At 41.0% G+C, this 24,089-nt stretch overlaps 1 protein-coding gene across 1 annotated transcript in view; it reads left to right on the top strand.

Annotated features, from left to right (window-relative positions):
- The window catches only part of Maf1 (repressor of RNA polymerase III transcription Maf1), a 56,766-nt gene extending 34,211 nt beyond the window's left edge, over positions 1–22,555 (top strand). The window contains exons 3-5 of the mRNA XM_080284528.1: positions 6,779–6,941; positions 12,253–12,388; positions 22,098–22,555. Coding sequence (XP_080140654.1) covers positions 6,779–6,941; positions 12,253–12,388; positions 22,098–22,279 — 481 coding nt within the window. The 3' untranslated portion in view covers positions 22,280–22,555. The remainder of the gene's footprint in view (positions 1–6,778; positions 6,942–12,252; positions 12,389–22,097) is intronic.
- Positions 22,556–24,089: the final 1,534 nt, after the last annotated feature.

The following is a 24,089-nucleotide window of genomic DNA, read 5'->3' as shown; positions in this document are numbered from 1 at the left end:
TCCTTTTTTGCCTTTTGTTGGAAGGACCTTTCTACCCACCCACCCATGCCATATCTTACCTCATTAAAAATACCAAGATTATTACATCTCAGTCTAGTAATCTGTAATGATATCAGCACCCTAAGGAAGTTGCTTCATCAGCCGCTTACAGCCTGCAGCAAGTGCTATGGGTTGGAGTGCAATTCTCATCCAGCTGTGGACTGAGGAGTAGGATTCAAGAACAGTACAATATTTCACCATGTGACTGAGAAAGAAAACTTCCCTTAAGTGTTTGTTGAATTTGAGAGGTTTCATGCCTTCCACCATCAAGCTTTTCTGGACTTAACACAACACCCCTGTTTTACCACAATGAAGGTTACTATACAGTACCTTATATACATAGACTGCATCTTTTACAGGATATTATGTTTATACAGATCATGTTTGTACAGAAGTGATACAAACTGTCTTTGGTTGCCAAAAGTTATTTTGTTGGCTGAGAGAAAGGGGTGCCAAACCCTCCTTCATCTGGAAAGTGATGTGGGCAGCACCTCAGAAATATTCCTGGATCTGCCTCTGCAAGTAGTATCAGTTTTAAGTGGTCTCATCAGAGGCTTTGTTCACAAAGAGAGGAGACAATGTTGAATGGTTATAGAATGCAGTTGTATATTCCTTTGGGACTGAAGGGAATCAAGAAATTTATTAGATGCTACAGTTCTTATGATGCAGATAATAAATCACCATCATCATGTACTGACTTATGCAGGTACCGTATTGTAAATTAATATCAACCTTCACAGTACAGTAGTTGCTAATACTAACAGGCACGAGTAGCCTTGTGTACGATAATTTGTAAGTATGTTTGTGTTAGTGCTTTTGTTTTTGTATGTATTTCAGTAAACTTAGATATGAATTGAGATCACTTATTATTTATTCTTTTTTGAAAAGGACGAAGTAAGAAGCCAGTTCAGTATACTGTATATATATATATATATATATATATATATATATATATATATCCATCCATCCATCCATCATCCAATCCTACATTGCCCCATGAGGAGCATAGGAGCCCGGGGCTAGGAAAGTTGGTCCTGGTAATTAAGATGAGAGTGACCAGCCTCACTCATCCCTGAGTGGCATTACATGAGCAATAAACCCCAACCACCCCTTGGATATAAACCTTCACCGGTTCAATCCGATTGGAGCACCTTTATTACCCACTAAACCACCAGGAGCCAAAATTTGGTTATATGGTTACCACCCAGCATAGTAAATGGTTTCTTGGTGTGCAGGAAACCATTTGGCTTGTCACTCAGTGTGAAGTCACCCACAGGCAGAAGGAAGAGGAAAGAATGAAGGAAAGAAAGACACAAGATGGAGTGTAAAGTCACCCGCAGGCAGAAGAAAGAGGAAAGAACGAAGGAAAGAAAGACAGAAGGGGATGGATGGAAAGAAGGATGGTGGAGAGGAAAGGGCAGACACCCGAGAGCAGCCTTACATCAAGTGAGTGGATGGTGAGCGCCCCCACCTACCACAATATATATATATATATATATATATATATATACATGGATGGGGTAGTAAAAGAGGTACAAGGTAGGGTAGTGGATGTTGGAGTGGCCCTGGTGAGAGAGGGTAGTGTTTGGAAACTCCCTGTACTGTTGTTTGCAGATGATACTGTGTTGTTGAGTGAAGACGAAGGGGAGCTGCAAGGCTTGGTGGATGAGTTTAAGAGAGTGTGTAAGAAACGGAATCTAAAGGTGAATGTAGGGAAGAGTAAAGTGATGGTCTTTGAGAGAGGTGAAGTTAGTGAATGTACAGCGAGGTTGGATGGTGAGGAATTGGAAAATGTGAGTACGTTTAAGTACTTGGGTAGTGTGATGAGTAAGGATGGAGGTTTGGAGGGTGAAGTGCTTGAAAGGGTACAGCAGGGAAGAAAGGTTGCTGGTTCTTTGAAAGCAGTGATAAGAAACAGGGAAGTGAGCATGGAAGTGAAAAAGTTACTACATGACAGTATTGTGATACCAACTCTAACGTACGGAAGTGAAGCTTGGACGTTGTTGGAAGGACACAAGTCAAGAGTGAGAGCCGTGGAAATGAGTTATTTAAGAGGAGCCTGTGGAGTCACATGGAGAGACAGGCTGACGAATGAGGATATTAAGGAGCGTTGTGGTGTTGATGTGGATGTGATAGGAAGCGTTATGAGGAACACACTGAGGTGGTTTGGCCATGTGGAGAGGATGGAGGGTGAAAGACTGACGAAGGGAGTGTATGTGAGTGAGGTGGAGGGGGAAAGAGGGAGGGGGAGGCCGAGGATGAGATGGAGAGATGGGGTGGAGAGGTATATGAGAGAGGGGGGTGTGAGTTGGGAGCAGGGGAGTGAAATGGCAGGGGACAGGGCGACTTGGGGGCGATTTGTTTGTGGCCACCCCAAACGGGATTGAGGCGTCTGGCAATAGATAGATAGATAGAGGTGTATATATATATATATATATATATATATATATATATAATCTCTTAATTGTGAGTCTGTTGTTGTGGCAAATTGTGTGTCATCTGGTATTAACGTGGGTGGTGGCGAAAATATTCCTGTCATTAAGATATGGTGTTATGAAATACGCCTCTTGTTTATTTATGTCCTAACAAAATAGATGAGTAAATAAGTTGAAATAAATGATAGATAGTGAGTGTATAAGTGTATATATGGAAATAAGTAAAAAAAAGTTGAATATAGCTAATTTTAGCACTGAGAAGAAACGAGTAAGTATAATTTTACCCACTTGATACAGATCGTAGAGGTGTGTCGATACAAAAGTCGATCTCGGAAGAAAAATGCAGGTTTGATTGAAGATCTCTTGATAATTCTAGTGCTGTGTTGATGGATGATATTACTTAGGAAATTCCATGGCCTGGTGCTTGTGGTGGTTAACAGCTGTCCCAGGCAAACCTCAGCATAGAACGTCGAATTTCCAACTTAACTGTGAAAATAAATGAGTATGAGTAGGAGCTATGTGAATAATGAGTAATGAGTAGTGGGTGAGAGGTGCCTGGTGTCAGTCACACGTTGCTTGGCATGGCAGACTCGCGTTGTGATGTCATCTCAGCACATGGTGACGTCGGCTTCCCACACTGGTAGCTATGGTGAGTAAATGAGTAGCGATGAGTAACTTGAGTGAAGATGAGTGAGTAAGATGAGTTGTGAATATGGACTTGGTATTTGCTTCGTCGTCTTGACCTCTTCACTCCTGCATCAGCGTTGGGGGTTGGGTGGATGTAGCAGAGAGAGGAGGGTGAGGTTTGGTGGTTATGAGGTATGAGTCGTGTCTCACTCTTCGTTTGTTTGTTTTGTTTTTCTTTGTCGATGTTTTCTCGGTCCTTTTCTCTTGTGATTTACTCGTTGTAGGATGAAGACTGCCGCTACTTGTAGGTGCGTGTAGAAGATTATACAGACGACTTGTAGAGTTGTTACTTGTAGTTGATTGTAGATGGTTGTAGTTCGCTGGTTCGTCGTAGAAATTGCAAGATTGTTTGTATCAATATATTGTTAAACTACTTGCAAGGCGTCCTGCGACCTCTTCACCTCTACATCAGCGTGATGATCGGGGAGACGGAGGGGCTGGTTGGAGAGAACTGTCAGGGGCTGGTTGTAAGTTGTTGGTTGTAAGAGGTATTCTTGTTTTCAATCTTGATATTTTGTAGGAATTCACTGTTGATTCGTAGACGAGGTTCGTATACATTCGCTGCTACCAAATGTCATAAAAGACTTTGTAGTTACTTGTAGAGAAGTTATATATATATTAGACTTGTGGACGAGCGGTTGTTATACTTGAGTAGCTTTGTAAGTAGATAATCTTCTTTCCCATTTGTCATTGAATGACAAGGAGAGGTAAAGAATAGTATGGAACTATTTTTATTTGTCTTGGAAATATTAACAAGTCTCTCACACAGAGCGAAGTATAAAGTAGAGTCCTGGGAGCTATCTCCCTGTCTCGCTCTCTCAAGTTGCTAAGCCCTTCTCCCTACGACCTGCCTGTTCTATGGCTAGCTTCCTTCTGAGCTCTCTTTCCTAAATTCTGGTGAAACAGGTGTCGTATCACGTGTGTTCCCTGTGGTTGGAAAGTTCTAGAAGCCTGTGTGTGAGTATGTGTGTATGTGTGTGTATGGTCAACAAGGCTTTGTTCACCTGGTGAATTGCTGACAACTAACTGCATCATCTCCTTACTGGCTACTTCGTAATCTGTCGTCAGCTTTTCCTCAGTGTAACTTGCAAGATCATTTCCCATTCCCAGGCTCGCATAGAGCTGTCTATCTGTCTATTTATCTATCTATCTATTATGATTTGTAATTATAATATGGAGTCCTAACATATATATATATATATATATATATATATATATATAACACCTAGTCAAGCCTCTCCTTACACAGTTTGGGGAGAGAAACCACATGTAAGATGAATTTGTGTAGGATAAAATGAACTTCATTTCCTGATACAGTAATTTGAGACCTGAACCATTTAGAGCTTGACCTACATGTCACCTCCAAATCCTAACTGAACACTCACTTTTTCTTTCTTTTTTTTTCTTCAGACAAATCTTATGCCAATGAAACCATAATGAATTAGTTGCATGATAAGCTTACCATAAGCATTATTAAGAACAAGGAAAAGATAATTGCAGAAAAAAAAATTGAAAAGTCAGCAGATAATATTAACCATATTAAGGAACCTTAGAATATCACAAAACCAATTTTTTTAATATGTGACATCTTTGAATAGTAATGTACATGTGCTCCTTGTCCTGTGCAATATAAGCTGTAAAAATGTAGTTGATTAGTAAGAAGTATTTATCTGAACTATAAACCAGAAATAAGGGGTTTTGAAGCTGCGATTATGTGAATTCTGTGATTTGCACAGATATGATCCTTTACAGGCATGTCATGTTTATGTGAGAGAAAAATGTAACAGTTAAGTAGTCACCTCAGACCATGTTATGCCCAAACAGAATTCAAGTAAGAGAAGGTTTGGGTATAGTTTTTATGCAGTATAAAGATTGTATTGAGGTAAGATGTGAGTACATAGGTGGGTGTGAAGTTCGGGTGACCCCTTGGCAGGTTCAACCTTGGTGGTAAGGCCAGGAGGGGAGGCACTCGCGGCAAACTGCACCACGCACTCTTTTTCACTCTTTCTCTAGGGAATTAGGTGGGGATTACACTCCAGGGATGCAGGTTACCACAGTTTTAGGTCAACCCAAGCATGTGTAGCAGAGACATAAGTTTTGCTGACCTAGAAGTGTCATGATGTGCTGTACTGGATTGTAAGTACTGTACCAGTATTGTGTGTGTATAACTGTGCATTAGTAGTTGTGCAAGTGTAAACTTTGCTGTCATTGAGAATTTACATTAGAATGAGAAAGATAGATGGTAAGCATTACAGTGCACACTACTTTGTACTCTACTGTACAGGTAATGTGAATGTATGGTATTTAATCCTCTGTTGATAGCCATGTAGGTTGTAAGGGTACATTAATTACCTTAACTTATCCCACTTTTATGCAACATAGGTCAAGGAATAATTAATTTTTTCTTCCAAGCTGTTTTAAAGATTGATTAATACTTTCCTCTTGTCCTTTTTTTTCATTTAGATTGATTTTTATAGTGTTATGTTTATCTATATCAAATCTCTGTTGCAGAAAAACTGAAGTCCTGAACCAACCAAAGTCCCTGTCGTCATCTCATCTCTGTATTCTCTTACAAAAGTTTTCAAGCCTTAATTAAAACCTGACCTGGCCAAAATTCATACATGATACCTTCAGTCTGGTGACGCATTGAAGTAGTTTATTTTTGCTACCACCAGGTGATTATATTCCATTTAGAAAACTCCCCAGGTAGGGAAGAGGTTAGTGAAGGCTGTATCTAACATCACTACGAAAAGTCTCTTCCAAAGGTAAATGAAACTATAGAAATAGCAAGGCTGAAATAAAGAATGAGCTGATGGATGTAGTGCTGCTCTCAGATGTCTGCCCTTTCCTCTCCTCCATCCTTCTTTCCTTCCATCCTCTTCTGTCTTTCTTCCCTTCACTCTTTCCTCATCTTTCTGCCTACGGGTGACTTTACACTCTCTCTTGTGCCTTTCTTTCCTTCATTCCTTCCTCTTTCTTCTGCCTGTGGGTGACTTTACGCTGAATGACAAGCCAAATGGTTTCTTGTACACCAGGAAACCATTTACTACACTGTGTGGTAACCATATAACCAGATTTTGGTGCCTGGTGGTTTAGTGAGTAATTACGGTGCTCCAATTGGATTGAGCCGGTGAAGGTTTATATTCAAGGAGTGGTTGGGTTTTATTGCTCATGTAATGCCACTCAAGGATGAATGAGGCTGGTCACTCTTATCTTAAATGTCAGGACCAACTTGCCTAGCCCCGGGCTCCTACGCTTCTCATGGGGCAATGTAGGATTGGACGATTTAAAAAAAAAAAAAAAAAAAAAAAGCTCAGCCAGTGGATGTTAAATTTTTATTTTCCTACAGATTAATGGTTTAATTTAGGGGAGGTTTTTAGTACCGAAGGAATTAACCCAATGAAGAGTGTACAGTATTAGCGCTCTCTCTTCCTTGAAAAATATCTCCTAAGCTGATTGAAACCATCTAGAGGTAGCAGGAACAAAATAAAACAATGTCATCAGATTGAATAAGTTAACCTATTATCTGACCAAACCTAGCACATCCCATCCCATCCCCTCCCTTCATCCTCCGTCCTACCCAGCACCCTCTGTTAGGCTAAAGCTTTGTTCTCCAGGAGTTCGCAGAGCAGTGGTGGGGACGAGATGAGTCCTTTGGAGGATAAGATTGATCGGAAGACCCTCTTCTATCTCATCTCCACACTTAACGCTGCGTTCTACCCAGATTATGATTTTAGCAATGCATCATCTGAGGAGTTTTCCCGCGAGCCATCACTTGAGGTAAAGAAGCATAATATAGAAGGGGTTAGATTTGAGGGGTGAGTGAAGAGATACAGTACACCCTCGATATAACAAACTGATTGATACTAGACCCTTGATGTTAGAGCCTATCTATCTATCTATCTATCTATTGCCAGACGCCTCAATCCCGTTTGGGGTGGCCACAAACAAATTGCCTCCAAGTCACCCTGTCCCCTGCCATTTCACTGCCCTGCTCCCAACTCACACACCCCTCTCTCATATACCTCTCCACCCCATCCCTCCATCTCATCCTTGGCCTCCCCCTCCCTCTTTCCCCCTCCACCTCACTCATATACACTCTCTTCGTCAGTCTTTCACCCTCCATCCTCTCCACATGGCCAAACCACCTCAGTGTATTCCTCATAACACTTCCTATCACATCCACGTCCACACCACAACGTTCCTTTATATCCTCATTCGTCAGCCTGTCTCTCCACGTGACTCCACAGGCTCCTCTTAAATAACTCATTTCCACTGCTCTCACTCTTGACTTGTGTCCTTCCAACAATGTCCAAGCTTCACTTCCGTACGTTAGAGTTGGTATCATAATACTGTCATGTAGTAACTTTTTCACTTCCATGCTTACTTCCCTGTTTCTTATCACTGCTTTCAAGGAACCAGCAACCTTTCTTCCCTGCTGTACCCTTTCAAGCACTTCACCCTCCAAACCTCCATCCTTACTCATCACACTACCCAAATACTTAAACGTACTCACATTTTCCAATTCCTCACCATCCAACCTCGCTGTACATTCACTAACTTCACCTCTCTCAAAGACCATCACTTTACTCTTCCCTACATTCACCTTTAGGTTCCGTTTCTTACACACTCTCTCAAACTCATCCACCAAGCCTTGCAGCTCCCCTTCGTCTTCACTCAACAACACGGTATCATCTGCAAACAACAGTACAGGGAGTTTCCAAACACTATCCTCTCTCACCAGAGCCACTCCAACATCCACTACCCTACCTTGTACCTCTTTTATTACCCCATCCATGTACAGATTGAACAACCATGGAGACATGACACATCCCTGTTTCAAACCAACTTTCAAAGAGAAAAATTCACTTAGTTCACCATCCACACGCACTGCAGCCTTCGCACCATCGTACATACTCTTCACAGCATTCAACAACTTCCCATCTACTCCATATATTCTTAACACTTTCCACAATCCTTGTCTATCCACCCTGTCATATGCTTTCTCCAAATCCATGAAAGCTGCATACAACTTCTTTCCCTTCTCTAGAAACTTTTCCACTAAAGATCTAAGAATGAATATCTGATCTACACAACCTCTTCCCTTCCTAAAGCCTCCCTGTTCTTCTCCAACTAATTTCTCTGTTCTTTCTCTAACTCTGTCTATAAGTATCCTACCATACACTTTTCCTATTATACTAAGAAGACAAATGCCCCTGTGATTACCACACACTTCTTTTTCCCCTTTTCCTTTGTACAAGGGAATAATTATACCTGACTTCCAATCCTCCGGGACTCTACCTTCCTCCCAGGCCAATCTGCACATCTTCCACATCCATTCTACTACTATTTCTCCCCCATGCTTTAGCATTTCACCACACACTCCATCAATTCCTGGGGCTTTCCCCGATTTAACTTTCTTCATTGCTTCCACAACTTCTATCCTACTGATTTCTTCCTGTCTTCTCACCTCCCTCCTTCTCCCAGCCATTCCCCAGCCACTAATACTCGCATTACTTCCATCCTCTAAGTTCAACAATTCCTTAAAATGTTCTCTCCATCTGCTCACTTTTTCTCCCTTCTTCACTAGTAATCTACCATTTTTATCTTTCACTCCCCTGCTAACTTCACTTCCACCCTGTCTTACTCTTTTCACTTCTCTCCAGAACATTTTCTTACAGTCCCTCCACTTTACACTCAAATTCCTTCCAAATTCCTCATCCACTCTCTTCTTACTCTCTCTTACCAATCTTTTCACCTCTCTCTTCCTTTCCACATATAACTCTCTCTTCCGCCTCTCAATCTCATCCACGCCCCTATTTCTCATCCATTCATTGTATGCTTTCTTCTTTTGTGCCACAGCCTGTTTTACCTCTTCAGTCCACCACGCTGTTCCTTGCACCCCCCTCCGTCTTCTCTTCCTTCCACACACCACATCACATGCTGCACATATTTCTTCTGTAAATATCTTACACATACCTTCCACGTCTCCCATCTGCTCCAATTCATATTTGCCCAATCGTTCCTCCACTTCTCTCTTATACTCTGCCTTTTTCTCATCCTCTTGTAACCTTTCCACTCTCCTTGCAACTACTCCTTCCTCTCGTCTTTCCCTTCTTCTATTCCTCCATCTTACTTGCATCCTAATTCTGGCCACCACCAAGTAGTGGTCAGAAAGTCCACTCCCCCAACCTCTATACACTCTTGCATCCTTTACACATCTTCGCATCCTTTCATCCACACACACATAATCAATCATTGCCTTCCTTTCATTCAGTTCACCACCCACCCTTCTCATCACTCGCCATGTATACCTGTGGATCATTTTATTCCTGAAGAGGGTATTGGCTATCACCAACCCCCTCCCAGCACAAATGTCCACTAACGCACTCCCATTCTCATCTATCTCCAGGCACACCCCACTCACCAACTATTCCATCCACCTTCACATTACCAACTTTACCATTAATATCACCAATCAAAAACACTCTCTCATTCCTTCCAAACTTTTCCATGCACACTTCCACATTTGTCCAGAACTCTTCTCTCACTCTTCTAGCACGATCTTGCGTTGGCGCATACACACACACAATCGCCCACATTTGTATTCCAACTTTCAACTTTACCCACACAATCCTTGACCCAACTGATCTATACTGTCTTATGCTCTTCTTCCATCTTTTACTCACAACTATACACACTCCTTCCTTTGCCCTCTCATTCTCATCTACTCCTGCACATATACCCCATCCATAATCCCATTCTCTCACACTTTCTCCTCTCCATTTTGTTTCATTTATTCCACATACATCCACTTTCGCATCCTCAAGCACCATGCTATTCAGTAATTTGCCGGGCATTGTGGCATTTATCCAACAAAGTTCATTAAATATAGAGCTTTGTTTGGCCATACAGTCATACACAACAACATACAGCTTGGTCTAAATGGCCCTTTTTCTCAGTAGACACTCTGTTTATGACTTCTAATGATGCTGGTCACCCCATGACAGATGTGGCATTCTGCAGCATGTGGAGGAATGTGTTTAGTTTGTGTGCGGATGCCACACTGGTTAGTGTTGCCCACACATCCATTCTTTTATCGAATGAAAATTCACTAAATGAACATAACGTTCAACCAGCTCAAGTTGGTCAATAAATCCAAAATGAGTTAAAAAGAGGGTTCTCTATATCGAGGGTTTACTGTATTAGGATGTTTCTAACAATCAGGACGACCTCAATTCCATTTGCAGGTGGGAAAGCAGGTCCAGATGATGATTTGGAGTGGAGGATAAAATGAATATTTTATTCCAACTGGTGTAAGGTAGTTTCTTCAGCTAAGAGGGGTAGATTGAGATGCTTTGACCATGTTGAGAGAATGGAGGATGACAGTTGGGCACAGAAGGTGAGAAGTCTGAATGTCAGGGGGATAGGGTTGCAAGAGGTAGACCAAAAAAGACCTGGAAAGAGGTCATAGAGTATGACCTTAGGGATAAAGGAGTGAAAAGAGGGGCTCTCAGAGATTGAGCAGCGTGGAGTGCTGCCATTAGCCTAGGTGAGCAAGGCCGACACATGCTATCATGTTGGCACCTTTATAAACAATACGAATAGTGTGTCATAAGCGACTGATATTGTTTATATTGTCACCACTCATGACTGGGACAACTCTAGATTTTTTAGGTGGGTTGAGGTCATGTATGGGGACCTCTAAGCTAGGAGATTGAGCAAGGGAATGGCTCAAGTACATAACACCTGTAGAGTTGCCATTGAGCAAAAAGATCTACTGATACCATACCCCTTTTACTCTAATGTGGCCTAAAGTTACCATCTCTCCATCCAGAATATTGTACTCAGTTGTAACAGCATATTAACAGCAGGATATGATGCATGTCACAAAGGATTGCTGTGGGAAAGTTGCAGAGCTGTAGCAATGTCTTTGTCTTTCAGGTATGAGAAAGAAGCTGTAAAAAGACAAAGATCTGGGCCAAGTTGATGTGAAAGGAGTATGGTATGGTGATTGGTCTCTAGATGTTAATGTAGTAACCTGTCAGGACTGTATTTATATACCTACTTTAATCAGGTGTTCTATTATGTTAGTTTATTCTTGCTGTCTAGAGACAGCTTTATTCATTTAGGTTGTGTTTTTTGGACTGAAGATGTTAGACATGCCTTATCATCCCTTGGAATATGAGATGTGTTTCCCAAATTAAATAAAATAGTTTGGAGATAGCAACCCAGCAGGGTTGTCCCATGCAGCAAACCACTACTGCTCAAAACCCAACCTCCATAACTTGCTTTGGTGAGGCATTGTCAGCCACTTGGTGAGGTTGAAGTAGGTATGTAGGGCTGCTGCATGATGTTAATTTGAGAGCAGTTTTAGCTCATTTTGTAAGTGTTACTCTTTACTTGTGGCCATGTTTCTCTTCCACTTTGCAACACAGATTGGAACACCTGAGTCATCTCTGTTATTCTGTAAACTTCTGAACAGCAAAGAACAAGCAACAATATTTCATCATATGACAGTATTTAATGTAAAGTTGTTTTTAGAAAATTATTTCCAACAGTTATTATATACAGAGATTTTCATGGTTGCTTCAGGCATGGTGACATAAGATAGTAGCCATAATGGCAAAGGTATACTTATCCTGATGTGAGACAGCTGCTGGGTACAGCCTGGATATGCTTTGAATGTGACGCAGTTGAGACTGATTGATGACCAAGGCCACAATTGTGTGGTGATCATGGTCTTTGTTCTGCTAACCACATGATAATGATAAGGGGTTGTTGCTGCAGTGGTGTTAAAGCACATCTTCCTTACTTTTTCTCTGTCAAGGTAAAATTCTTATTTCAGCTGCTGCATACATAGTGCATGTGGTGGAAATTAATGCAGTACTTAACCCTTTTTCCTATAATGTACCATAGATGATCTTAAACAAGCAATAATTGCAAAACTGTGGATTGGCATTTCACTTTATTTTTTTCACCTGTAATTAATGACCTCTAAGTTTGAAGGTAATGATAACTATACATAGGCTACAGTAGCATTGTTTCCAGAGGAAACAATTATGTGTGTGTGACTGTACTGTGTTGGCAGTGGGTGATGAGAGCTGTGCAGCGGCAGATGATGGCAGTTGCTCGCACAGAGTTCATGAGTGTGGAAGCATCTCTCTGGGCTGCTCTTGATGCTGCTATCTGTTTGCGGGAGTCTGAGATTTACAGCTACAACCCTGGTCAGTGGAAATGATTCAGAAAAATGTACTAGAACAGTTTCTTTACAGTAGTTTATACTTTTATCTATATTTTAAAGAACTAGATGAGGACTTCCAGTTATGGCGACGTGATATCATTCTCAAATTAAATTTGATGTTGGTTGATCATTCACATAACTACCCAAAGTATGTCCGTTTTATTTGTTCAGGGAAAGAAAATAAATAGGCTTTTTCATATGGAAAAGTTTATACAGGGTGATTCATTACTTTGAGGCACCAGAACAATGCCATTGTATCTGTTATTAATTAATGGATTTGAATGAAACTCCCAACTTACTAGCTTCAGTCCATGTCAGTTGTTTACATCATTTGAGAATTCCCCGACATTTATGTTTAAAGAGACATATGCGGGAATTGAAATATTGTTCTTTCACCAGCATGGTGCTGAATGGGCAACAGTTGGATAGCCGCTTTGATCCAGTAATCATACTGTACTGGATAAGTGACTGGATAATTTGTTCCTCCTAATTTAAATCATGATTTTGTCTTGGTTATGGGGTCATCGTAACCTGACAACTGTGGCATTAGATTTCCAGGTCAACCCCCACCCCCTTCCCATGTGCAAAACAAGAACAAAAAAAAATCTCATAATTTTTGCTCATGAACTGGAGAGTGCATGGAAGAATATAGGGAAGACAAATATGAGTTCATTATTTACCTTTGTTCAGCCATGGTGAAGTAATGAGGACATCCCTGGTTTACTTCCCCCCCATGTTTCATTTTTGTAGGCTCCAACATGCTTGCATGCATTGTCCTTTGTCACCTAATGGCAGCTGTCTATGCTGCTTGATCTATGGCAGCCTTCCTGTTCAGTCCCTTAACCCTGAGGTCACACCTAAAGACCTCGTCCCACATCTTTCTCGGTCTACCCCTCGCAGCCCCACCCCCAGTATTAACACTTCTCTCCTTCTGCACCCAATTATCATCCCCCATCCTCTCCACATACCCAAACCATCTCAATCTACCTGTCCTCATCACCACCAATACACTCCAGTCCCATCCTACCTCTCACCTCTTCCATCGTAAACCCAGACCCCCCAGGCCTTGTATGCAGGGACGCACTGCACATCCACCTAATCGTTGTCATTTCTGTACGTTTGAACCTGCAGATATCCTCTTCCTTTACTGCCCAGGTCTAACTACAATACTGCATCACACTCCTAACACATGCTGCATACAAAGACCCTTTAGCACATAGGGAGAGTCCTCTCAGTGTCAGGAGAGGCAACTGCTCCCTGAACTTCTTCCAACCTCAACTCACCCTAGCCACAGAGCTAGCTCCAGCCCCACCTCCAGCACATAACATGTCTCCCAAATAACAAAACTCTTCCACACACTCAAGAGACTCACTAGCAAGTTCAGTCCTTTCACGCCTGACAATCTCCTGCTCTCCTCAACACGCCGTGCACATAAAATCAGCATTATCTCGCAGTCTACCTCTCATACCACAGCGTCTCTTGTGCACCTATTTGTCACAAACACTGCATAAGATGGAATTACAGTACTTCCCACGCCCTTGTGGCAAATTGCATGTGGCCACTTTCCCTCTTCTTTGACTGTACCGCCACCAACCTTAGATATCATCACTTTTGTTTTATCTGCATTTAACCTTAACCCATTAACTGTTTTATACAGCCTTCGCTGTTCTGAGTGCGACTGCTCAATACAGCCCTGGCTGCGTGGATGCAGGTCAAATATAGTGCCACGGTGACCAAGGCCGATGCATGCAAGCATGTTGGAGCCTTCAAAAATGAAAACGAAAATGAAAACTATACATTCCAATAAGGTTTCAAACACTTCGATGTTCTTCCACGAGTTTAGCAAGGTAAATAGTGAGCTAATATTTCGTTACTAAATACTTTGGCATGTATTCTGTCAATTCCTAAGGCAAAATTGGGCCTTTGGGAAAGTTCAGTTTTACCCCTATGTCTGAACACCACAGACACCTCCAAAAAACAGCCATTAGCAGTTAATGGGTTAAGCCCTTGTGCCCCATACCATCTCCACTTCCATGTGGGAAAAAAAGGTAAATTTTTTTTCTCAAAAATAATTTTGGTTCATATGAAAGAGTGCATGGAATAATATAGGAGAAACAAATATGAGTTCATTACTTACCTAAGTTCACCCATGGTGAAGTAATGAGGACATATGGGAGAAATATGTAACGCATCCATTTAAAAAAAAAAAGCTTGCTCGTATGATGTACATCGCAACTACAAGTTTTCCGTCATATGATAGACATTGCAGCCATCGGGTTAAGAGAAAAGGGTTTAACCCTTTCAGGTCTCCTGGCCACTATAGTGGCTTTCTTGGTAGGGGTCTCGTAGCCACTCCTGTGGCTGCATATTTAGGCATGAATGAAAACGTTGCGTGAGGCTGGTGAGTGAAATGAGGATACGAGCTGCTCCCCAGACCCCTCTGCTTCCACCAGGCATGCGCAGATCACAATATTTTAGTTTAAACAGTCTGGGAAGAGCTAATCATGGTGGGGGGTTGGCTGCACATACTGGTTTTATTATACTGTTGATCTGGCAATATTTTTTACTATTTTGGTATTAGACTTCATTTAGCAAAAGAATATTGTTTGCAATATATTTTTACTGCTCTGGAGGATACATAGCTCTCACCTCCCTCCTCACTTTCATATCCCCCTTCCTCCAGCCCCCTACCTCCCACCGATTCCCCACCCCTCTACCTACCCTTCCACCCTCCACTTTCCCCTCCAATCCCCCACCCTCCTACCTCCCACCGATCCCCCACCCCTCTATCTCCCACCCTCCACTCTCCCTCCAATCCCCCACCCCCTGCCTCCCGCCTACGCACATAGTGCCACGTCACAGGCAAGCAAGAGTTTACCGCGTTGTATGTCTCAATATTTATTCATTTCCTGGGTGTTAGAGTGTCTGACTGAGGGAGAATAATTACAGATTTATGATTTTAGGTTTCTAAGGTTGTTTCTGTAGCCTTTTATACATGTAACATGCATTTATTTGTTACCAGGCGGACACACATGTGCAGCGAGCGTAGCCTTTTTCATTGACAAATGATTGTTAGTGTCTCCTCACTTTTTTCTGATTTATATTTCATGAGTTTCTCACATTTCCTGGGAATACTTAAAACACCGTCAATTTTGAGAAATAATAAATATTTGATCACTGTCTCTACTGCTGCCTGTAAGTACACAGGACGATATAGTTAGCAACAATAAACTAAACATACATTTATACAGAAGGCCAGCTCATAGGCTCACCCCCATGTCCTCACCCTCACAGCCTTGGACAGTACTAAGCAAAATAAGAGCAAAGTAAAATAAATTAGTAATAACTAGTAAGTGATAGTTTTATATGGATCTTGTAACTGTTTAGTTTGTTTTTTGTAAAGAAAACATCTCAAGAATCATTCACAAATCACGTGAGATATAATGTACATATATTAGTGTGTTTTTTTTTTTTTAATGGAAAAACATGGAAACAAACAATGCAATCATGTCACCTGTGCACCAAGAAATTACCTACCCACCGAGACGGCAGTACTCATCACGCTACACCACACCACTTGCTAGGCAACTTCCAATCATTTTTGCAGCACTTGTATAGTGAGTAGAGCTCTAATGTTTTATAGGCAGATATGTATTATTTCCCTGTGCATGAATATGATATTTTTTTCTTTATTTGCAAACCCTGACTTTTTTCAAAAAAATGCATCTCTCAAACGTGACCTTGGGACCTATTTGAGACCCGAAAGAGTTAAAAACAAGCCTTGTACATGTAACTTGCCAAAAGGAAAGATTATTGGTGTGAATACAGCCATACTAGTGGATAAATTGCACCAAGTATGTGCTGCTTTGGAACACTGGGTTGTTAGGCATAAGTGCTGCAAGAAATCACTTTCAAAACTTGGAGTAACTGTCGATTAATTGTAATGGAGAGAAAAGATGGGGGTTAGTATATTTTGCCTAACGTGGTTCAGTAATAACAGGAATATTGAAATTGTGCTGGATCCTCAGAGCGTTGAATCACCCTGTGTGTGTGTGTGTGTGTGTTTTTTTATATTACCTTTTTATGGTACACTGCTTCATTGGTGGAGGTACCCTTAGAAAGCATCTCTTACTGTAAATGCTTGCTACCACCATCAAGCACAGTAAGGTAGGAGGGCACATCTCAAGTCAGCCACAGAACTGAGGTACAATATGTGGTGTTCCAAAACACATGGGCTGTAAAAGTATGAAACCAACCTCAGGTTTTGTGTGAAAGTGAGAGCTTTTGTGCTTTCTTTTTATATTAGACTGAGTGTCACCAAGAATCCTGGGAACCTGAGAGTATACCATTACATCATGAGGTCTGTCCAAAAAGAAACCAAACTTTTAAGTAGCACGTTAACTAGCTGGAGTAGTTTGGTTGGGACGGGAGTGCTGAGCATCGGCGACTTTGAGCTTTAGTCTGGCACAAGCCCCATCACGCTACGCCACCCAGTCATTGAGGTACGTGCACTTGAGTGAGTGTGTGTTTAGTGATCTTGGCAATTTGTTGCAAGTTGAACAGTGAAGGATCTTGAAAAGTAACATGTTTGCGTGAAATTTTGTTTCAAAGTGGGAAAAAATTTTTATGAAGACTTGTTGCAACAGGTTAATGAGGAGGATTGTTTGTGCTGTATGCCATGTCAGAAGTAGTTCCAGTGGTTGAAATCAGGAAGAATGTCCTCCGAAGATGATCCCAACTCTGGACAGGCTTCCATGTCAAGAGACAGCGATCACATTGAGAAAATGTGTGTTGTGATCCATGAAAATCGTTGCCTGACTGTCTATGAAGCTACCAAAGAAATAGGCATCTATAAAAGTTACTGTTGCATGATTTAAAAAAAAAATGAAGATGCATTGTGTTGCCACAAAATTTGTGCCGTGTTTGCTGACATGAACAAAAAGAGAACCGTGTCACAGTCAGTCAGGAGTTGTTTGATTGTTTGAATGCTAATGAAAACTTTCAGAAAAATGTCATAACAGGTGATGAAATGTAGGTGTATGGCTACAATATCGAAACAAAAAGGCAGTCATCACAGTGGGTTGGACATTGTCACCGCAACCAAGGAAAGCACACCACAGTTGCTCAAAATGTGAAAGTGATGTTGATCGTCTTTTTTTATTGGAAGGGTGTTGTTCATCATGAGTATGTTCCATGTGGTCAGACAGTCGGTAGTGAGTTTTACTTGGACATCCTGAAGTGTTTGAGGGAGGCAGTGCGAAGGAAGTGGCCTGAGGCATGGACAAACAAAACCTGAATGCTGCACCGTGATAATGCACCTGCTTATGCATTACTTCTTGTCTGAGGCTTTGGCAAAGCACAAGATGACCATCGTCCCCTAACTGCCCTACTCACCCAGATACGTCACTGATTTCAGACAACAGAAGAGCAGAAGTCCATCTATCTATCTATAGCTCGACGCCCTAATCCCGGAATGGGTGGCCACAGACAAAACGCCTCCAAGTCGCTCTGTCACCCACCATTTGACTGCTTTCCCCCCAACTCACTCCTCCCTCCCTCACATTACCTCTTAACTCCATCCCTCCACCTCATCCTGGGTCTGCCACTCCCTCTCCCTCCCTCCACTTCACCTAGATACACCCTCATAGTCAGTCTTTCATTCTCCATTCTCTCCGCATGTCCAAACCACCTCAGTATATTTCTCCTAATTTTCTCAATCACATCCACCCCACAATGTTCTTTAACTTCTTCATTCATCAGCCTGCCGCTCCATGTCACTCCACATGCTCCTCTCAGGTAACTCATTTCCACTGCTTTCACTCTTGACTTGTTCCCTTCGAGCAAGGTCCACACCTCGCTTCCATATGTCAGGGTAAGGATCACAATACTGTCATGCAGTGACTTCTTAACTTCCATACACACCTCCCTGTTTCTCATCGCCACTTTCAGTTAACCAGCAACCTTCCTTCCCTGTTGTACCCTTTCAAGCACTTTCCCCAAAACTTTTATCTTTACTCATCTCACCACCCAAGTACTTGAATGCACTCACATTCTCCATATCCTCACCATCCAACCTCACTGCATTCTGTGACTTCATTCCTCTCAAACACCATAACTTACTCTTGTTTACATTCACTTTCAGATTCCTCGTCTTGCACACTGTCCCAAATTAATTTACCAAACCTTGCAACTCCCATTCATCTTTACTCAACAATACTGTATCATCAGCAAACAGCAACTCCAGAATCTTCCACATCTCACCCTCATTTATTAGAGCCACCCCCACATCAACTGCCGTACCTTGCACCTCCATTACAACCCCATCCATGAATATATATATTAAACAGCCATGGAGACATCACACAGCCCTGTTTCAGTCCAACATTTAGATCAAATAACTCATGCACTTCGTCATCCACTCGCACCGCAGCCCTAGCTCCATCGTACATACTCTTGACAGCACTCAACAATTTCCCATCCACTCCATATATTCTTAATACTTCCACATACCTTGCCTATCCAATCTGTCTTATGCTTTCTCCAAGTCCATGAAGGCAGCATACACCATCTTTCCCTTCTTTAGATACATCTCCACCAAACATCTTGGAACAAATATCTGTTCTACACACCGTTTTCCCTTCCTAAATTCCCCTTGTTAGTAGCCATGGCTCAGTGGGTTAGAGTGCTCCACTCTGACTGAAGGGTCGGAGGATCGAATCCATCCAAGTGTCATTGGTAGACATCAGGAAGGCCATCCAGTCGTAAAATGCTACATGCTCCAGTCCAAAGTCCTCTACCCAGGGGCAACGCCTCGGCCTTTCAGTGATACCTGGCTTTTTTTTTTTTTTTTTTTAAATAAATAAATCCCCCTTGTTCTTCTCCGACTAGCTCCTCTGTTATATGCCTGACCCTATCATTAAGTATTCTACCATATATTTTTCAGATCACACTAAGAAGGCAAATACCCCTATGGTCACCACATACTTCTCTCTCCCCTTTTCCTTTGTGTAAAGGAACAATTATACCTGATTTCCAGTCCTCTGGAACCCTTCCCTCTTCCCAAGCCAATCTACACAACTGCCTTATACACTCCACAACAATCTCACCCCCATACTTCGGCATTTCACCACACACTCCATCAACTCCTGGAGCCTTTCCCATCTTGATCTTCTTCGTTGCTTCAGCTACTTCTGCCCTACTGATCTCTTCCTTCCTCCTCTCATCTCTTTTTCTCCCAGCCATTCTCCAACCACTTATACTCGCACTGCTTTCACTCTCTACATTCAACAGATCCTCAAAGTGCTCCATCCATCTCCTCATTTTCTCTCTCTTCTCCACCTGCAATCTATTATTCCTGTCATTCAGTCCCCTACTATTTCCCCTTTCACACTGTCTTACTTTCTTTACCTCCTTCCAAAACAGTTTCTTACTTTCCCTCCATTTTACATTCAGATTCCTCCCAAAAGTAGAAGTGATTGAAAAAAAATCACCATGTGTCATAAACACACATTCATTCAAGCACGTGTACTTCAGTGATGAAGTGACGTGGAGTGATGCAGCTAGTGTTAGACTAAAGCTCAAAGTCGCCACTGCGCAGTGCTCCCATCAAGATCACACTATGCTGGTGAGTTGCTGCACTGTTTAAAAAGTTTGGTTTCTTTTTGGACAGACCTTGTATAGATGGGGAGAAATGCTAATTATCATATTAGAAATATATTTCCATGGAAATATTTTCCATCTCACACCCACTAACTTTAGTACAAATGATAAACATAAAACAGTAGTTATAAATTCACTGATATAAAATTTAGTGAGGAGTTTGCCAGCCTCTTCCCAGTGCAGGCTCCATAGTGCATATATCATGAGTCTGCAAGAGTATGGGTGTGAGACTTTGGTGTGGTGTGACTTTGGAAGGTTAGCGGTGAAAGAACAGTGAGTGAGGGACTGTTAAGGAATATTTGTGAGGTGGGAAAAGAGGTCTGGATGATGATGCAAAAAATGTAGAATTATGAAGTCAGTAGGGCAGAGGATAAAAGCAAGCATTCTTTGTTGATGTGGACACAAAATGAGGAGTATGGTAAAGGTGGTTAAAAGGGTGTGTAAGAGTGAGACTGAAAGTGGAAGATATGAGAAACTAAGGTGGCTTGATTGATAAATGAATACAGTATATGGGGCCAGCCAAGATCATGGGGAATCCCCAAGACAGAAACTACAGAGACTATTTTTGCCAGAAATCTTAAGGGGTCAACTTGCATTCTGTATCTCGCAGTTAATTGCTTGGCTGCCTTTTGTCTCAGATGGTGACTAATACTGAGATTTTCTCTCCAGTCCCAAAATGTATGGTGTTAAGCTAGCTTAGCTGTGATGTGAGTTAGTCATTCAGGGAATCTAAATGCTTTTAGCCAAACACTGTTTCAGATTTAACTACTATCCACTCACTTGATGTAGTACTGCTCTCAGATGTCTGCCCTTTCCTCTCCTCCACCCTTCTTTCCTTCATCTCATCTGTCATTCTTTCCTTGTCCTTCTGCCTACAGGTGACTTTACACTCCTTCTTCTGTCTTTCTTTCCTCTTCGTTCTGCCAGTGGGTGACTCTACACTGAGTGACAAGTCAAATGGTTTCCTGTACACCAGGAAACCATTTACTGTGCTGGGTGGTAACCATACAGCCAAATTTTGGCGCCTGGTTGTTTAGTGGGTAATTACGGCACTCCAGTCTGATTGAGCTGGTGAAGGTTAATTTCCAAGGGGTGGTTGGGGTATATTGCTCATATAATGCCACCCAGGGATGAGTGAGGCTGGTCACTCTCATCTTAAATATCAGGACCAACTTGCCTAGCCCCAGGCTCCTATGTTCCTCATGGGGCAACATAGGATTGGGTGATGGATTGATGGATGGATGATATTAACCAGCAACTCTGGTACTTACCTTCATTATCAATGTAGCATCTGCCATGCCCAGGCTAAGCTGAGTGCTGACTGACTGGTGCATAAATAACTATTCCTTGACGGACTGGTGCCTCCCATACATAATAATTAAAAAATTACAACAGTATAACAGTTTCATTAGTTGAACTAGATCCGAACACACCCCAAAGCGAGTCTCATTCCAGTTTCATTGTCTAAGTACTGAAAATGAGATGTGAAATACAGTAAATGGTCATTAGCTGAAGTTACTTGATGTCTTTGGAGATTCAGCAATTATTGATGTACTGTTATGTAGTTACTGCCTAGTTAACTGGCAAAAAATTAAAGTGACTCATCCTGGTGCTGAAACTGCTGTAGTGAAGTGAAATATAACCATAATAATTCCCTTCATACATTATTAGAGAAGACTTTAAATTTTGTTAATATAATATTTAGGCCTATAGAGTTATTATAAAAATAGCTACCATAATTCAGATATATTTTTGTTGACTTCAGTTTTAACCCATTGGCTGCAAGGCACCAATGCAAAACTTACTGTATACCAGATAACAACAGATCGGTTTGTCTTTGTTGTGTAGAAACCCACTACAGCAAAATGGTTAAAGCTGATCAAAATTAGCTTAATGTAGAGAGAGCCAAGAACTTTGCATTTTATTGTTTTAACACGACAATTTTATTCAGCCATTGAGAATCCACATATCAGAAGTTTAGGAGTTCGTTTGTAAATACCACCTGCTACACAGTATTTTTTATTCCACTTCAGACCAGACATCAGACCCCTACTCAGAGAATGGGTGCCTGTGGTCCTTCAACTACCTCTTCTACAACCCTCGTCTCAAACGTATTGTCTTTTTCACCTGCCGTTCCGTTTCCCAGTACTCTGCCTCACCTCATGAATCTACTCTCATTGGTGATACTAACATGGACTTTGAAGAAGAAGATTAGAGTTCATTTGGACTCTGAAGAAAAGGATTAAAATTTGTTTGGTTTTAAGGAGATTAGAGATAATTTAGACTAAAGAAGAGTAGTTTATTTGGACTTTGAAGACAAACTTTGATTTTGGGAGGACTAACTCTTTCCTTACGATGGCATATTTCCCTATTTTATTTTTTGCTATTTCCAGAAGATTGTTTTCAACTTAGCACCACAATACTAAGGGGTTAATGAAGGCTGTATCTAACCCGTAAGGTTGAATTATTTCGTAAGGTGAATAAAATCATCAGTGGGGGGGAGGGGGGAAGAAAGTCATCAAAGTGAATAAGTTATGGACAGCTAGTTAGAAGTTTTGGAGACTGGGAAAAGAACCAGTGTACTGGATGAGGACTGCTTTAATCACGTAGAGAAGAAGAATGGACCTAAAGAAAAATTATTGACCTTAATTAGAAGTGGTACTAGGAAAAGAGTACCTAGTACTGAAGAACAGACTGAAGGTAATTAGAGAATACTAACAGTAGAAAGCAGTGAGGAGTATTTTAGAGCTTATGAGGATTATTAATTTAGAAACTAATTAAGACTCACTTTAATGTTGATGAGTACCCGGTATTGATGTAAATATACCTAAAGACTTACTTTAATGTTGATGAGTATTGATGTAAATGTACCTACTGATGGTGACTTCATAAATACTTCAGGGCTATACAAAGAAGAGTAAGATTTACTGGTAGTAGGAGAAAGTTAGGTTTAGAATTTGGCAAGATGAATCAGTAAAGCGGAGAGTTTGGCAACCTTAAAGAAAAAGCCATTAGGATTCATACCTCGAGTGGTGCACTACAAAGGAGCACAACATGATTGAAGGAAGTGTGTTTATACAAAGAAAGATCCAGAAGTACTGTAATCTTATAGAAGTTATACTTCAAGATTTTGATAATTGAATTCACAGAGAAACTGCAAGGATCAAAAAATTTAGAAATTAAGCAAGACTACCATTATGACTTCTAAAGAATGTAAAATGGTAATAACTGATATAAATATGAAAGGAAAAATAATAAGGAAATTTATTTTTGAGAAAAAAATATTTTTTTTTTTACAAAATTTATAACAAGATGTGCCATTATGCCTTATACTCTATTGCAAATGATGAAGTGGTTTTCATATTTATCTGACAACATATATGCACCCAAGAAAAATTCAGTGTATAACTTGCATAACCATGATGGCCAGCATCATAGCTAGAGGAAAGATTTTTTTTTTCCCCCTTAATTTATGTCATGAGTAAATAATCACTACATGTAATTGAGGTTTACATGGATTATACTTTAGAACTGAATTGGGGTGATATGATGATGACAATAATTGATGCTCTGGCACATAAATATTATTCAAAAATCATTAAATCTTTCATCACAACAGTGCTAAGATTCTTATCTTGCAGTGTAAAACAAAGTACAACAGTCTGCTTGCAAGAAGTTGTATCAGTGAGGAATCAACAGAGGCAATAGAATAAAGTCTTTCTAGTTAGAGGAAAATAAATATGCTGCTGACAGTTAAAATGCTGGTGAATCATGATTCAAGCTTAACCTTATATTTACCATATAGCTAACTGTCAATTTTTTAAAATTTTTATTTTATTTTTATTTTTTTTTGTCATCAGTATTCTACAGTGATAACAAGTGCTTGAATGATTTACATTTAACACATTAACTTTCGAGCTGCCCAACTTTAGAGTTAGTTAAGATTACAGAATCCCACATTAGTGACCTGATATCAGCTTGCCACAACTGTGTGACAGAGTAGGCAAGTGTCAGTCAAGCTCTTT

Source organism: Coenobita brevimanus, chromosome 101 (genome assembly GCF_032717465.1).
Source record: "Coenobita brevimanus isolate Jiangsu-jjx chromosome 101, ASM3271746v2, whole genome shotgun sequence".
Taxonomy (NCBI): domain Eukaryota; kingdom Metazoa; phylum Arthropoda; class Malacostraca; order Decapoda; family Coenobitidae; genus Coenobita; species Coenobita brevimanus.
The sequence above is the reverse complement of the archived record's forward strand: the minus strand, read 5'-3'. Positions and strand labels throughout refer to the sequence as shown.